This window comes from Olea europaea, unplaced genomic scaffold, assembly GCF_002742605.1.
Source record: "Olea europaea var. sylvestris unplaced genomic scaffold, O_europaea_v1 scaffold1515, whole genome shotgun sequence".
Classification (NCBI taxonomy): Eukaryota; Viridiplantae; Streptophyta; class Magnoliopsida; order Lamiales; family Oleaceae; genus Olea; species Olea europaea.
The window spans coordinates 216090-234876 of NW_019232731.1; the positions used below are offsets into that span (position 1 = coordinate 216090).

The following is an 18787-nucleotide window of genomic DNA, read 5'->3' on the forward strand; positions in this document are numbered from 1 at the left end:
CTTATAATTTTGAGATACTGGATTGCGATTTGATTACACCAGCTAGATACTGCTCTGAGTTTCTGAAGGTAGACATTGAACAATTGTGCATTAGTTTTATGGAAAACATCGATTCAGGTATGGTACTAAAGGGCATTCCTTCTACTTGTCGTGTGAGTGCTGATAAACTTGCTGATAGAAATCATTGTATTGATTTATTTGGACATAACCTATCTCTATCTCTATTATTACTGAAAAGCGAGATGTTTGATTCCTCGAGTACATATCAGAATAGCATCTTGATTGCACCATTGAGTGCTGATGTATGGGTGAGACTACCTAGCCAGTCTGAGATTTCAGATGTAGCTGCTTCTTGCCCGGCTTGTGTTATGGCTAATATCAGTAGTTGTCAGGTTGACATTGAAGGTACAGGGAATTAATATGTTCATTTTAACTTGATTCTGATGCCATTTCTGTTTCTCTTCCATTGAAATTAGTACTCTTTTCTTTATCTACAGGAGATTTGGCAGTTGTTGGTTTTGAGGCGCTGGTGTATGTGATCCATCAATTTTCCATGGTCGACAAAAAATCCAAATTTTTCGCGTCCAATAGCTCACGGTTTCTGCAGCTAAAAGAACCCCTGTTAGAAAATGTATCACTTCAACCTGAAGCCTCAACAGTCACCTTCACTGAGATGAAGTTCTGTATGAAGTCACTGTCATTGAGATTGCATCACTCGAAAAGAGAATCAACTTCTTCTGAACTTGTCGCAGAGGCGGAGGTGCAATTTACATGCACAGCATCACTAGTGAATGGAAAACCTCTCTGCTTTTGTATTTCTTTTTCTTCCCTTGCTCTATTTTCATTATTGAGTTCTGTTATGCTTGTGGAGTGTACTTCTCCGGTCTCGTGTTCATCAGTTCTTGACATAGCTCTTTCGGTGTCAGATCATAGGGAAAATCATCTTGTTGTGTCACTTCCTTCTTTGGATGTTTGGGTACACTTGTTTGACTGGATTGAGATCTTTGATCTACTTGGTTCATGCATTGAGCAGCCATTTGTGTCTTTGACCTCGGGTCCTAGTGAAAATATAGAAATCGCAAGTTGTACTTCATCAACAAACATGAGGCATGATGCTGATTATTTTACTCTAACATTAGAAAATCTTGGAATGACTATTCATATTCCTGCCGAGGTCAGCAGGGCTTCATCTAGCACATTTTGGAGGCCTCATACTCATGATGAACAGTGTCTGAGTGGCTTCTGTGGCAGAATAGTTGGACATCAGAATTGCTTTCTTTCTGTTACCTTGCAGAGTAGTTGCACTGTACTAGTAGCTGATGGCAAAACTATGAAATTAAAGGTCAATTTTGAAAAAATGATTGGGATGATGAATCTATTTGTGGATAAGAGTGAACAGGCGTGGCCACTCTTTCAATTGTTTCAAATCAATCTCGAAGCAGAAATTTTTAGTTATATGATTGAGAATGCAGACATTAAAGTGGAAGTTGTATGTGACAATCTAGAAGTACAGCTCTCGGATCACATATTGTACTTCTTGCAGTTCACATGGTTAGAAAAATCTGAGGACAGGCCTTTTCAATTTATATTCAAGAGTGTGGATTTTACAGCACAACTAAGGAATTTTTCTCTTCTCTTAATTGATTCGAAGGTAAGCTCCATCCAATGGTAAAACTTTGTTCTTTTCTTGGAATGTCATATTTTCTTTCCTCTCAGGGATTCGAATAATTCTAGTGGTACATAATTTCTTGTACCTAAGGGTGTCCATCCTCTCACATGGGTGGACCCCATTCGAATATTTTATTCAAGTGGGCCCCACCTCATGTGAGAGGTGGACACTTTTAGGTACAAGAAATTATGTACCACTAGCATGATTGCAGGGATTCAACTAACTTCATCACTGACCAATTTACTTTCTGATCAACTATGGCATACTTTTGCCCAGCACTATGATTCCTCTTCATTATTAATAATTTGAAATTAAAGAAGAATATCAAGGAATTTGGTTTATTTGGTGCTTAGATTGGAAAGGATATTTTTCAGGTACATATGCGCTGTTACAAAACCAAACAAACACGTGTTACAGCAAATGTACTGTTACTTACTGACAAAAGTACATTGTGGTAAAAAACCAAGAAAAAAATTTATATCCTGTTGGGAGCTGAGCATTGATGTGTAAGCCTCCCAAGTCACATTCTAAAATTGTAGGAGGAACTCCATGGGTGATGAATTTTCAGCACTCTGGCCCTCAAGTTTGATCATCTACTGGAATAAGGGGTATTATAATCTCAATAGACTGAAGAAATACCTGGGCTCTAATGTAGGTACTTAAGTGAATGATGGTGGAGCAGCATGGCATGATGATATATAGAACATTATTTTAAACATTGGCATCTTAAATTCAGTATTCCTCATTGCTGGAGTACAATTGATAAAACAAAAGTCTGATTAATTGATAAAAATAATTGGCAGCCCTTTTGATTTTTTCCCTACTAATATTAGGTATTTTAAAGAAGTTCTATAAATTATCAAAGCACCAAGGAGGGATGATAGGGGAGAGGAGTAGGGAATATGATATAGAGATAGAGAGGAAACATGATGGCTTAGCTTGTAGTATGTCATCGTTAACTCTCGCAATCATGCAACCATCTTACATTTTCTGCTCATGTATGCATCCTTCTAGTTTTTTACCATTCAAAATATTTTGCAATTTATGCCTCAAAAAAGTGGCTTTAGTAATCTTGTTGGCAGAAGTGACTAAATTACAGGTTTCATTGCATTTATTATTTTTAGATGTGTTGCTCACAGATTTAAAAGTTTAACTCCGTTCCTCAATTTATTGCTGGCATGTCAATGCTCTTGATCTTTGCTATATGTGACAATTATGTCCTGCCAATATCTTTTTATTTTTAAAAAACTCAATATTTGTTAATGTTATATGATAATGGAGTAATTCTTCTTCTTTACTTTCTCTTCATGTTTTTATAGTTCTAAATTAGAATACGAACATTTTGCAATTTTCTTCCGTTGTTGATTACATTCATTTAGGTCTTTGCTCTTGCTGTTTGAACTCTGCTAATTATACATAGAGGTTTGTGGCTATCTAATTTTCATTTACTGAGAATTTTGGGTTAAGTATGTGTGGACATGCTGGTACAACCTCATTGATCAGTCCAACATCCGATGTAACATTTCTTATTGTAGAAAAGTGAAAGATCTTTAATTTGAAATAAAATCTGTTTCCGATGAATATAAAATTGTTCTGATTTGCATTTTGTTTGTATTTTTCTTTTTTATCTGAGTTGATTAATTACTGACCAGATTAGATAAGGTTTATCTCTAGATTAGATTCTAGATATCATAATGGAGAATCTAGTTTGTTAACTAGAAAGTAGGTAGGGTAATTTCCCATAAATACCTATACTATCTAACCAATTCATAAATGAGAATTTGCAGCATTTTTTTGCTCTCAGTTTCATAGCTAGTTAGTTACATGGTATTAAAGCAGTCTTTTTACCTCGCAATTTAGTCGGCCTTGACAAAAACCAACAAGGGTAGTGTCTCTGATGTTACCTTGGTTTCTTTGTTGCCACCCACTATGGGCTTCAGAGGAAGTTTTGATACTCGTATCACCATTCACAAGTTGAATGGTATGAATTACATTTGATGGATCTCGGTTACAGGAAGGGGAAAGATAGGCTATCTGACAAGCTCTATTATAGCACCAACATTGCCCTTAAAATGGTAGTAAAAAAAACTTGCTCGGATGTAGAAAATTCATCCGAAGTGTTTGAGATCAAGATCAAACTACGTAATCTTCGCCAAGTATGGATGTCACTCAATATTTCAATCTCTTGACGAAATATTGGCAAGTGGAGTGGAAATGTCTGGATGATGGTATAATATAAGACGGAGAAATATCTTAATAAGTTCGTGGCAGGTCTCAACAAAAATCTGGATGAAGTCCGTGGATGAATTATTGGGCTAATACTATTGTCACCCATTCAAGAAGTATTTTCGGAAGTACGAAGGGGAGGAGAGCCGTGGAAATATTCCCTCATGGCACACCCATAATATGGGCAAAAAATTGCAAAGTAGGATCCGAAGTAGTGGTAGCTACAAGAAATGAATATTATAAAGCATTCGCTTCAAGCTTAAAGTCTTCGGGGTAATAGTTCCGCGTCCTTCCCATGCTCTATGACAACGGCGGTGCCCTAAAACAAAGAGGACAAACCCAGATGTGGCCACTAGGGTAGGGCTGGAAGGTAATAATGGGTGCTCAATTAGTTAAACATCATCATACCTCATATCCTTATCAACCATATAAATCATCAAACCCTTCACAATTATTCACAGTGGCATATAGGGACCATCAAGAGTTGCTAATTTAATTGGTACAAGATAGTTCATAACATTTATTGATGACTATACAAGATTTTGTTGGAAAAATCCACTAGAGTTGTGTGTTAATTTGAGATAACATCCACAAGTAATAGAGCAGCATAATTCAGGCCTGAATCAGAACCAGAGATAGCCACTAAGTCACTCGAAAGCCCCTCATATTGAGCGTCTTTAAACCCTACTAAGATTGATAATGTTGACCTACCTATTGCTCTTAGGAAGGTGTAAAATCATGAATCGTACACCCCATATCCAATTATGTTTCATATAACAAATTATCTCCATAACATAAAGTCTTTATCTCTAATCTTGTCAGTATAGAAATTCCAACTAATAAGCAGTAACCATTTGATGATCCAAAGTGGGAGCTTGTGGAATTACCAAAGGAGAAGCATACCAAGCTCTTCCTTTTGAGAAGGAAGGATTAGGGAAATCCTCTTGATTGCTACTTTCTCAAGACCTTTGAGAAAAGCATGAAAAATACTTCAAAGATGAACCTGTTCCCATGCAATGGTCAGGAACGTAGGCTACAAATGGATGTTCACCATTAAGTATAAATTTGATGGCTTGGTTAGAAGGTTCAAAGTCGGATTAGTAGTGTAGAAAACTGAATGATTATAGGAGATTAGAGGCAATTTTGGAATATTTGATGTACGATATTTAATTTTGTCCATAATTAGGTAGGATTATTTGCCCTTCTAATTTAGGAGATTATGTTCCTTATTTTCTTCCCACTCGGTTGTATATAAGTATAGAAATGAAGAAGGAATAGAATAATTCACACAGACAGACGTGTGATTCATTGTCTTCTACAAATTCATTGTTTCCTACATTCTATCAGAGCCACCCATGACAGAAAACAGCAAGGGTTCTACCACCACAGATGTGCTTCAGAACGACACTGAGGCTATATCTTCTGTGGCCTCCAACACTGAAAATTCCTCCTTTCAACTCATCGTCGAAAAATTGAACGGAAGGAACTTTCGAGAGTGGGCCTAATCTATCAAATTAATAATTAAAGGCAAAGGAAAGCTTGGGTACCTCACCGGCGAGATCAAGAAACCAACAGAGCCAACTCTACTTCAAAAATGGAAATCGAAAAATTCTTTGATAACATCCTGGCTTGTGAATTCCATGACTCCAATAATAGGTAAAACCTACCTATTCCTACCAATGGCAAAGGAAGTCTACGAGGCTGTGAAGGAGACATACTTCGATGGTGAAAACGCTACCCAAATCTTCGATAAAGACTCAACTTTGGCAGACCAAGTAAGGTGAGAGAGAAGTCACGGATTATTTTCTGGAGATGACACAACTATGGCAAGAGCTCGACCTCAGCCTTGAGGAGTGGGGATGCACCAGTGATAGTGTACGCTACAAAAAAAGGGTTGAGAACGAAAGAGTTTTCGAGTTTCTCGCGGGCCTCAACTGCGATTTGGATGATGTTAGGGGAAGAATCTTGGGCTGGCAGCTGTTACCAACCACAAGAGAGGTGTTTGCAGAGGTTAGAAGGGAGGAAAATCACCGGAAAATCATGTTGAAGGCCGGCAATGATGAGACTACAGTGGAGACGACGATGAGCTCGAAGAGGAACGGACCTGCTGGACTGAGAAGAAATGAAAGAATAACCAGTGGACCGGTCAACTTAAATGGGCCAGTTCAAAATAAAAGAATTGGATGGGCTGAGAAATTGCACAATGGGCTAGGTCATTCTGTAGGTGTAATTGGACCTGAAATGAATGGATCACCTTCAATGGGCCAAAACAACTAAGGGGATGTCCATGTTGCGAATACTGTCAAAAACTGGGGCACAAGGAAGATACGTGTTAGGACTTACATGGAAAACCCAATGATTGGGAACTAAGACAAGATTCCAAAAATCAAGGATATTAAGCATCAGTTTGATCCTACTGGAAATCCTAAGGAAAATAATTCTACTCCAGGAAGTGCATTTAATCCTAAACAGTTGGAATAGTTGTATCAAATTTTCTCCGGTCTTCAAAATTCATATCGTCTTTCTACCCACAATCCTTGACTACCTCCTCAAAATATAAAGTTCCTTGGATTATTGATTCAGGTGTGTTCGATCACATGACGGACTCCTACCATCTCTTCTCTACATATACACCATGTGCTGGTAATATCAAAGTCAAGATTGCAGATGGGTCACTCTCAACTGTTGCAGGAAGAGGGAGTATCCAAATATATGAATCTATTACACTAAACTCAGTACTTCACGTTCCAAACCTATCTTGTAACCTATTATCCATTAGCCAATTAACAAAAATATCTAATTGCTCTGCTGAATTTTTTCCATCTTATTTTGTCTTTCATGATCTATCATCGAGAAAGACGATTGGCAATGCTAGAGAGTGTGTGGGTCTTTACTATTTTGAAGAAGCAATTATGAGTAAGCCAAGTCAAATTGCAATTTGTGATTCTGCATATACCTTTAGGGATGGTGAAGTTTTACTATGGCATTACCGAATGGGTCATCCCAATATGCAATATCTGAAACGTGTACTTCCATCTATTTTTTCGAATAAAACTTCATTTGAACTTGAATGTGAAATTTGTGAACTAGCAAAACATCAACGAAGTGTATTTCCAAAATCTTTATACAAGCCATCTAAACCATTTACTATAATCCACAGCGATTTGTGGAGACCTTCACGAATCCCTAATCGCAATAATACAAGATGGTTTGTTACATTCATTGACGATCATACTCGGCTATGTTGGGTCTACCTACTAAAGGAAAAAATTGATGTTCGTTCAGTATCCATCAACTTTCACTCAATGGTTCAAACATAATTCCAAACCAATATCTAAATCCTCCGCACAAATAATGGTACTGAATACTTCAATTCTATATTACGAGATTACCTACAAAAATATAGGATAATCCATCAGAGCTCCTGTGTTGACACTTCCCAACAAAATAGGAAAGCCGAACGTAAAAATAGACACTACTTGAAGTTGCCCGTACCCTAATGTTCACTACAAGAATGCCGAAAATTCATTGAGGAGACGCTTCCTAATATCTACCTACCTTATTAATTGAATGCCAAGCCGCACACTTGACTTTGAAACATCTCTCCAAAAATTTCAGAAACTTTTCCCCTACTTCACATCTCCACTCTAATCTACCTCTATGGGTTTTTGGCTATATAGTTTTTGTCCATGTTCATGCTCACAATCGAAATAAACTCGACCCTCGTGCGATTAAATGTGTGTTCATTGGGTATTCCTCTACTTACAAAGGTTACAAATGCTATGACCCGTCCACAAAAAGAGTATTTGTTAGTCTTGATATTATATTCTTCGAAAAGACCTTTCAGAAATATTCTCTTCAGGGGGATAAGTAGTGTGAAGATTGGTTCATAGATTTCGATCTCTCTCCTTCTACCCATACCTCAACAGAATCAGAGTCCATCACACCATTAGGTTCTGTTATGCCACATATAGAACAAAACTTGAGCTTAAGGGGAGATTTAGGATAACAAAAACACAAGGAGATACTTGTTTACTCAAGGAAGCTAAAATCAAAAGAGACCCCCATACCTGAAGCACCAAGAGAGTTGGAATCGATGATAGCTCCAGATCCTCATTAGTCTGAATATCTTGATATCAACCTACTCATTGCACTCGGAAAAAAGGTTCAGTCATGTACTCTCCATCCCATCTCAAAATTCATATCTTATAATGCTTTATCAACAAAATTTCGTACCTTTATAGCTAACATTGACAGCACGGCAATTCGTATCATGAAGCCTTGGAAATCCTTGAATGGAGAAAAGTGATGATGGAAGAAATGTAAGCCTTACAAAAAAATGAAACTTGGGAGATGGTGGACCTACCGAGAGGAAAAAGACATGTAGGATGCAAATGGGTGTTCACTGTGAAGTATAAAGCATATGGGAGAGTAGAAAGATACAAAGCTCGCCTTGTGGCAAAAGGATAAACACAAACCTACGGTATAGATTATACTGAGACATTTGCACCGGTGGTCGAGTTTAATACAATACGAGTTCTCCTATCTCTGGTAGCCAACTTAGACTGGTCACTTCAATAACTGGACATAAAAAATGCATTTCTAAATGGAGAATTGAAAGAAGTGTTCATGACACCACCACCAGGCTTCTCCTTGCAAGAAGAAAATCAAAACTCAAAAAATTTCTATATGGCCTTAAACAGTCACCTAGAGCGTGATTCGATCGATTTGCTAAGGTATTAAAAGGACAGGGATATCAGGATAGTCCGATCATACTATGTTCTTCCAACAGTCAGAAAGGGGAAGGAAAATGATCTTGATTGTATATATTGACGATATAATCCTAACTGGAGACGACATAATTGAGATGGAAAGACTGAAGAAACAACTGGCAAGAGAATTCGAGGTAAAAAAAATCTAGGACAGATGCGATACTTTTTGGGAATGGAAGTAGCGAGGTCAAGAAAGGGGATCAGTGTTTCATAGCGCAAATACATTCATGACCTCCTATCAGAAACAGGTATGCTTGAATGTAAACCAAGTGACACACCAATTGATGCAGGAAGAAAGCTAGAAAATATTGAAAAATCAGTTGAGAAAGAAAGATATCGACGACTAATGGGAAAATTAGTCTGTGTCTCATACTAGACCAGATATTGCATTCTCAGTCAGCGTGGCAAGTCAACATATGCACTCACCAAAGGAAACACACATGGAAGCAATATATAAAATTCTCAGGTATCTGAAAGGCTCGTCAGGAAAAGGAATATTCTTCAAGAAAAATGAGAGAAAAAAAGTAGAAATATTTACTGATGTTGACTGGGCAGGTTCTACGGAAGATAGGAGATCAACAACTGGTTATTGTAGCTATGTATTGGGCAACTTAGTAATTTGGAGAAGCAAGAAACAAAATGTTGTAGTAAGGAGCAACGCAAAAGCTGAATTTAGAACAATGGCCCAAGGAATTTGTGAAGGATTGTAGTTAAAGAAATTTTTAGAAGAATTACAAGTTGGTGTGAAACTTCCAATCAATTTATACTGCGATAACAAGGCAGCAATTAACATCTCACTGAATCCAGTGCAGCATGATCGAACCAAGCATGTAAAAGTGGACACACTTTATTAAAGAAAAGGTTGAAAATGGAGTGATTTGTATGAAGTATGTTCCTACAAAGGAGCAAATAGCAAATATCTTCACCATTTGACGAGTTCATTCGTAAGTTGGATATGATCAACAGCTACCATCCAACTTGAGGGGGAGTGTAGAAAGCTAGATTATTATAGGAGATTAGAGGCAATTTTGGAATACTTGATGTTCCATATTTAATTTTGTCCATAATTAGGTAGGATTATTTGCTCTCCTAATTTAGGAGATTATTTTCCTTATTTTCTTCCCACTCGATTGTATATAAGTACAGAAATCAAGAAAGAATAAAATAATTCACACAGAAAAATGTGTGATTCATTGTCTTCTACAAATTCATTGCTTCCTACAAGTAACGAAAGGTTTACACAGACTTGCGGATAGCTATCAAGAGACATTTGCTCCCGTTGCAAAACATAACACTATTCGAATTATATTATTACCATTGGCTAGCATTTAGGTTGGCCTTTGCAATAGTTGAATGTGAAGGAGGCTTTGACATATAAAGTTTACATGACTATCACACCAGGCTTTGAAGGGAAAGTTAGTATTAGAGAAGTTTGGAATCTAAAATGTTGTTTGAATGGCCTTAAGCGATCTCCATGGGCATGGTTTGACGGGCTCATGGAAGTTAGTAAGAGTCGTGGATACAATCAATTGATCAAGCACAATTTGATTACATTTTGTTGTTTAAACGATTGGTTGAAGGGAAAGTAACTATATTGATTGTATACATACATGACATAATTATTAATGTTGATGATGTGCTATAGATAAAGAAATTAGAAAGAAGATTTGAGATCAAATATCTTGATCGATTGAAGTAGTTTTTTTGGGAATGAAGGTAACGAGAACTAGAAGAGGCATTTTGTCTCGCAAAGGAAGTATAGTTTAGACCTATTGATGTAGACCTGCAGACATTCCAATGACCCAAACCAGAAGATAGAAAGTGATCAAGGAAGCTACCAATGCCTAGTGGGTAAATATATTATCTTGTCCAGACTGAGCTAGACATTGTCTTTTCAGTTAGTGTTGTCACTCATTTCATGCACTCTTCCATTGAGGAACATTTGGATGCAGTAAATAGAACATTAAGATTTCTTAAGGAGACACCACAAAGAAGTTTATACTGTGAGAAGAATGAAATTAGAGATGTGGTGGCTTATACTGATGTAGATCAAACTGGTTGTTTTATTGATAGAATGTCAACTTGGAGAATCAAGAAACTATTTGTTGTACTAGCAATGCGGAGGCAAAATTTAGAGCAGTTGCTTAGGGAATTTGTGAGCTGCTGTGGATGAAATAGGGCTGTAAGCAAAAATCGCCAAATCGAAAAATTAAACTGAAACCGCATTTTAGAAACCGTTGGTTTGATGTCACGTGGACTCGGTCAACGAAATGATTTTGAACCAAGCCAAATCGGTCAAATTGGTTTGGTTTAGGTTTGAAAATTTTAATTGCGGTTTAAAACCAAACCGGACCGGCGAAATATATATAACAAAATAAAAAAAATGAAAAAATCAAATTTTTTGAAAATTCATCCAAATATGTAAAATTTAATAGTTTTGTCATTTGTGGGTATTTTTGTCAAGTTCTAATTTTCTAATATAGATATATTAATATTAACTAATAATCCTAATTTATATCTAATAATCTCAAGACTAACATAATCTATCAAAAGCACTTTTCCTATTCAGAATTTAGATGAACTCCAGCCAACACCCAACACAGTCTTGAACAATTGGCACCACACAATTCTGTTTTCAGATTTTTCATGTCTCTTCAAAGTTGAATTGATATCCATTATACCAAATCGGAGACAGAGATCCTATATCTTCGGTGATAATGTTTGCTACGAATAAAGTTTCAGATCAATAATTCTTTTTGAGCAAACTAAGTAAGAATCTGAAATTAAATTCGTTTCGTAACATCATACAAACCTAAACTTGTGTAATTGTTATGTTTATATATTATAAACAACAGCTTTATTATTATGGTTGGTTATTTTCTTTGTCTAATCAGTATCCTTTTTTTCCAGATATGATGATCATGAGATCTTGTTGGACATCATTATATTTTTTGGGTCTTATATCTAATTTAGTAGATTTGTATTTAACGTTATTGTATTGTCACTAGCCTAAAAAAGATGAATAAAAATGAAAAAATTTATGTTTTAGTTTGTTGTGATTTCACTTTAATTTAGTTGGTATTTAAATTTATAGTAGATATATTTATCCCTTGTTTGAGCCATATCATCATAATGAGAAAATTGATCGTTGGAGAGGAGGCTGGGTCCCACACATGAAATAGCAGGTCAACTGGATTTGTGGGATAATGGTCCAAATTTTCTTTTTTTGTCCCAAAAATTTGGTTCAAACAGAGGTTTAGTTTGTTTTAGATTTATTACTAGTAACATACATATAGATGTATATTGAATTCAATGAATTAATGACATAAAAGTAGACAGGCAAAAAAATATATAGCGAAATCGGCGATTTAAAACCGGACCAAACCGTTAGGTTTAGGTTTGAGTTCTTTTCAAAGCGTTCCAAATGGTTTGGTTGAGGTTTGGATTTTTCTCAAACCGATTTAAACGGTTTGGTTTGAAAATCTGTCAAAAATCGGTAAAATCAGACCGCTTACACCCCTAGGTAAAACTACTGCTTGAATTGCTGCAGTTTATAATAATATGTTAATGAAGTTTTACTGTCACAACAAAGCTGCTATAAGTATTGCACATGACCCAGTTTATCATGACAGAACTAAGCACGTAGAAGTTTTTTTTTTTTTTTTCAATAAGTAATCAAGTAATTTTATTAATAGATAATACATGGGGGGTGTATTATCAATTTAAATAGGAAGGAAATGACATAAAGTTTGGTAGCCCTTCTACGTAATTTGTGGCTGCAGCCTTAAACAAAGTATATAAAGTTATATAAAATCATTCTCTAATTTGCTCAGTTGTTCTTGCTTGGTCTTTGAAACAACGGCTGTTCCTTTCTCTCCATACACACCATACAATGCATCCCGGAATAAGGTTCCACGCAAGCCTACTATCCTCGAAATTTTCTCCTCCAGCCCGCAACACATCCTCCATACGCCTAGGCATCACCTAATCCATATGTTGGGAAGCTAGAATAGTGTTCCACAACCACCGGACACCTTCACAATGGAGGAACAAATGGTCATTCGTTTCTCCATCTCTCTTGCACATATAACACCATTCGGTAACGTAAAAACCTTTTCTACGAAGATTATCCATCGTTAATGTCTGCCCCCTCACAACCGTCCATAACAAGAAAGCAAACTTGGGGGCAGTTTACATTGCCACACCATCTTCCAAGGAAGTGAACTCTCCGTCGATTCCAATATGGATCTAAAATAAGTGCAAACTGAGAAAATACCATCCCGTGCCAACTTCCATCTGCTCCTCTCATCTTCTCCCACTTGAATATGCACCTCGTGCAAGGAGGTAAAAAATAGTGCATAATCATCCAGTTCTCAATCCTGCAAACCCCTCTCGAAGGCAATATTCAAGGTATAATTTCCATTATGTATGGCTAGGACATCATTCATCATAGCGGTAGGCTCCAAGGTAATGCGATGCAAAGAAGGAAACTGTGCCTTTAGCGGAAGATCACCACACCAACAATCATCCCAAAATCTGATACTATTACCTTTCCCTGTCACATAAGTCAATTTCTCTCGAAAGTCATTTCATCATCGTCGGATATACTTCCACAAACTTACCCCATAAGATTCACGACCCTCGATCGAGCACCAACCCCCCTCCATCACACCAAACTTCGCTCCTATGATTTGTCTCCAAAGACTTTCCTTCTCCACTCCAAATCGCCACAACCACTTGTCCAATAAAGCCTTATTAAATAAAACAAGGCTCCTCACACCAAGGCCTTCCATCCTAACAGGAGAACAAACCACACCCCAGTTAACCAAATGAAATTTCCTCTCTTCCCCTAGCTCTACCCAAAGAAATTCCCTTTGAATCCTCTCTAATCTGTTTGCTACTGTACTAGGGATAGGAAACAGTGACAAGAAATAAGTCGGGAGATTGGATAGAATAGATTTAATAAGAGTAAGACGACCTCCCTTCGAAAGGTACATGCGCTTTCACCCCGCTAACCTCTTCTCCACCCTTTCAACAACTCTATTCCAGATATGTTTACTTTTAAACCTTGCCCCTAAGGGAAGCCCAAGGTATGACATAGGCAACTGCGCAACCCTACAACCCAATGTATCGGCCAACTCATCCATGTTAGCAACCTCTCCCATTGGAATGACCTCGGATTTCCTTAAATTAATCTTCAATCCCGACACCGCTTCAAAACATAGAAGTAGCCGGCGCAAGCTCTTGAACTACTCATTAGCTGCATCGTAGAGGATCAGTGTATCATGTGCAAATAGCAAATGGGAAACCTGTTAGTGTCCAACCGTAAAGCCCCTTAGCAATCCTTCTTCCACAGCTCTCTCAAGCATCTTACTAATTGCCTCCATAACAATCACAAACAGCAACGGAGACAGGAGATCCCCTTGCCTCAAACCTCTACTACTTAGAAAATGACCCTCCGGGTTGCCATTGACTAAAACAGAGAATGAAACGGTGGAGATACAAAATTGAATCCACTTGCACCACTTTTCCCCAAAGCCACATCGCTCGAGCATGTCCAGAAGGAACCCCCAGTTCACGTGATCATAAGCCTTCTGAATATCAAGTTTACGTAACATTCCTGGCACCCCCAGACGCAATCGAGAGTCGACGCATTCATTCGCTATAAGCACAGAATCCAAAATCTGTCTTCCTTTCACAAAAGCATTCTGACTCTTAGTCACCACTTTCCGAGCACCTCCTTCAATATGTTCGTCAAGATCTTCGCGATAATCTTGTACATCCCACTAACTAAGCTAATAGGGCGAAAATCCTTAATGTCAACTGCTCTCGGTTTCTTTGGAATCAGCACAATAAATGTGGCATTAGAACTTCTCAGAACCTGCCGTACTAAAAAAAATAAGTGATAAAATCTATAATGTTCGGTCCCACCACCTCCTGACAAGCCTTATAAAATACGAATGAGAAGCCATCCAGTCCTGGTGCCTTATCTTCATTCATACTGAAAACCACATCCTTGATTTCATCTTCTGCAAATGGTCTTTCTAACCAGCTGGCATCCTCCTCCGTGATAGATGAAAAGTACAGTCCATCCACCTTTGGTCTCCAGCCAAACTCTTCCCGATAGAGATTTTGATAAAATTTCACCATCTGATTCCCAATATTCTGCGCATCCTCATAAGTAATCCCATCAACCTCCAATAGGGTGATAGAGTTGTTGCGCATGTTAGAATTAGCGACTTTATGGAAGAATTTGGTGCATATGTCCCCCTCTTTCAACCATGTAACCCTAGATTTCTGGCGCCAGGCAATCTCCTCCATCTCCACCAGTCTCTCCAACTCTCCCCTTAGTACTCCACGTCTCTCCCTATCCTCTCCATCCAATCCTAGACCTTCCTCACGCCTATCCAGTTCTTCAATTTCTAGGGTGCATTGATTTTTACGCCAATTAACATGACCCACCACCTCTTCATTCTACCTTTTGAGATCCCTCTTCAATGCTTTTAATTTTTTATCCAACACATAACTGGGAGACCCAATGAATTCATAAGATGTCCACCAATCCCTAACTCGATCCCTAAAGCCATCTACTTTAAGCCACATCTTCTCAAATCTAAAAGGCCTTCTTCTACTACACCTCACATCCCCTGATAACAAAATAGGGAGATGATCAGAATACATCCTCCCCAATCTCCTCTAAGTGACCTCTGGATATTTGGCCTCCCACTCCCCACTAATCAAGAAGCGATCTATTCGAGATAACACAGGTTGATCCCGATTAGATGGCCATGTGAAGTCTCCTCCAATCAAAGGCATGTCAATCAACATATTTTCCCTTATAAAATTTGGGAAATTTTCCATTGCCCCAGTTAGTCTCCCGCTGCTAGACCTCTCTGTAGGAAATCGAACCACATTAAAATCACCCCCAATGCACGTTGGAATGTTCCACCGGGCCATCATCCCGCCCAACTCATCCCACAATCCACTTCTACTCTCATCAACATTAGGACCGTAAACTCCTGTAAATGTCAAACAACCAACTTATTGCTAAAGGTTATACATAGACCCATGGTATTGATTATGTGAGACATCTCCCGTCGCTAAGATCTCTTCTATTCATGTTTTGATTTCTATTACTGCTAATCTTGGTTGGCCACTATTTCAGTTAGATATTAAAAATGCATTCCTTCATGGTAACTTGCGCGAAGAGGTTTATATGGAGTAACCACTTGGGTTTATTGCTTAGGCGGAGTATCGGAAATATGTTTGTAAATTGAAAAAGGCTTTGTCTGGGTTAAAGTAATCACCAAGGGCATGGTTTGGGAAGTTTTCTGAAGCTGTTCTGGAATTTAGACTTCAGAAATGTCAAACAGATCAATCGGTATTTCATCTACAAATTAGCACAGATTATGTTATCCTTGTAATCTATGTAATCACTGGTGATGATGTAGAAGGGATTAATCGGTTTAAACAATTTCTACAACAACATTTCCATACTAAATATATAGGCAAACTTCGATATTTCTTGGGTATTGAAGTCGCTAGATCTCGAGCAGGTATCAACTTATCTCAAAGAAAATATGTAATTGACCTGTTAGACGAGACTAATTTTTTTGGAGCTCAATTGGTTGATACTTCTATGAATCCTAATATGAAGCTTTTGAAGGATGAAAGAGGACCGTTTGGAGAACTAGGTAATTATCGTTGTTTGGTTGGAAAATTAAATTGTCTTACCATCAGACTAGTTATTTTCTATGCACTTAGTGTCATCAGTCAGCTCTTGGATGCTCCTCGAATTCTTCATTGGGAAGCTGTGATGCGTATTATTCAGTATTTGAAAAAGGTTCCAGATCTCGGGTTATTATACAAACCAAATGGACATATCAGAGTAGAAGGTTTTATAGATGCAGACTGGACAGGTTCTCCTTCAGATAGGCGGTCTACTACTGATTTTTGTACTTTTCTTGGTAATAATCTTGTTTCTTGGAAATCCAAGAAACAAACTGTTGTAGCAAGGCCAAGTGAAGCAGAGTATAGGGCGATGGCTCATACCACTAGTAAGTTGACATGGTTACAAGACTTTCTTCAAGAAATCAATCTTTTGCGTTCTACACCTATTCCGATGTACTGTGATAATCAAGTTGCTCTGCATATTGCATTCAATGCAGTCTTTTATGAGAGGACTAAACACATTGAAATTGATTATCACTTTGTTCGAGACAAAATAGTAAGTGGTAATAAATGTACATCATTTGTGAAGACCAAATACCAGTTTGCTGATATGTTTACAAAGTTACTAAACGCTAATCGGTTGAGATTTATTTGTTCCGAGTTAGGCTTATATGATATATATGCTCCAACTTGAAGGAGAGTGTTAAGGAAGTAAATTAGTGAGGAATCACATATATTAGGCAATAAGATATTGAGTTTCCGCATTGTATTGAGTTCCTATAAATTGTAATACTAACTTTAGTTTTTATAATGAAAAATAGAAGAGAGGAAAACATTGAACTGATTCTCTCAGTTAACCACCAGTTTCTCAATATTTCTCAATAATTTGTATTTTGTTTGTATTTATTCTTTTGTATTCTGAGTTGATTAGTTAGTGACTATTAGATAAGGTTAATTTCCAAATATCTTAACGAAGAATCTAGTTTGTCAGCTAGAAAATAGTTAGGGTACCTGTACTATCTAACCAATTGACAGATGAAAATTTGCAGAATTTTCTTCTCAATTTCATCGCTGTTTACACTTATACCTCTTTGTGGTAGTGCAGTGGACTTCTCGTGGGCCCCTGCTGGAGCTTCTTTTAAGAAATTTATACTTTTTCTCAAATGTAATGCCGGACAAAATTGAGGGAACAATTGGCTGTGAGCTGCAGGTGAACTACAACAACATTGAGAAGGTAATGCTACAGTCTTCACAAACATTGGGATACTATTTTCCAGACCTTGGTTTTTAAATAGGAATTCATTTTTCCCCGTGCAAATGTTATAGGTCTTGTGGGAGCCTTTTGTAGAACCTTGGAAAGTTCTGTCGAGCATGAGCAGAAAGCATGACGAGAGTGCCCTTTTGAATAGTGCAATGATGACAGACATTCACCTTGAATCTACAGCACAGCTCAACTTGAATATTACTGAGTCCCTTGTTGAGGTATTACATGTTTGGTAATCTTATCCTAAGAGGAATTTAAATCAGTGTAATCTGATTTTCTGTTTAAGTGGATTCTTGGGGTTTGAAATGAATTGGTGCACAAATTTACTATGTTGACTAGGTCAGCTGCAAATGAAATAGTTACTCAGATTGTCTTTTATGCCCTTTTCATATTTTCTAGTTTCATTATCACTTAATTTAAATTTTCATATTTTGTCTTACAATATAATCATATGTTTAACATCTTAGCTTGTGTGTTCTTTTTTTTGATGATGCCTTTTCTTGCTCAGCAACTTGTTTGATAACAAATGTTGTAGAAAAGTTATGTACCATCCGAATTTTATGTACCGTGCAGGTTGCTGTGAACCTGCACCTGATTCAATGCTGTCCATTGTGTCATTATGACTTCTAAAGTGTTTTGCTACATTGAATTTCTTTTAGCCAAATACTGGGTAAATTTATCCTTTTAAAGTATGCATTTTACGTGTAACGAATATTTTCCTGAAGATAAGAGCTATGCATCATGTATTGCCTAAGAGTTCATTATTGAGTAATGATACCAGTGAATAATGTCATGCTGGTGCATTTGTATTGCTGCCTTTTTCTGCTGCAGTAAAATTTTACACTTCATTGCCAAAACGTTCATATCACTGATGATCTGTCTTTTTCGCTTAAGAAAGGTTGTTTTGAGGGCAATTGAGATGATCAAGGATGCATGGGGCTTTATGGGCATGACAGAAAGTTCTAAGTTCTTAAATTCTCGGATTAGAGAAAATCTAGAAACCGGAAGATATGCTCCATATATACTACAGAACTTGACTGCTCTGCCTCTTGTATATAATGTCTGCCAAGGGCAAGTCAGGGCTGATGATATGGATTTGTCTCAGTCAAAATGTCTTCTGCAGCCTGGGTCTTCTACTCCAGTTTATGTCAATGAATCTCCTGAGGAACAGCTTTTCCGCTATAG

General features: G+C 37.4%; 1 protein-coding gene across 1 annotated transcript in view; it reads left to right on the plus strand.

The window, feature by feature from the left end:
• The first annotated feature begins 17506 nt into the window (after window positions 1–17506).
• Window positions 17507–18787, plus strand: part of LOC111376545 (putative vacuolar protein sorting-associated protein 13D) — an 11022-nt gene continuing 9741 nt past the window's right edge. The window contains exons 1-3 of the mRNA XM_022999514.1: window positions 17507–17572; window positions 17665–17820; window positions 18501–18780. Of these exons, the coding sequence (XP_022855282.1) occupies window positions 17507–17572; window positions 17665–17820; window positions 18501–18780 (502 nt within the window). The remainder of the gene's footprint in view (window positions 17573–17664; window positions 17821–18500; window positions 18781–18787) is intronic.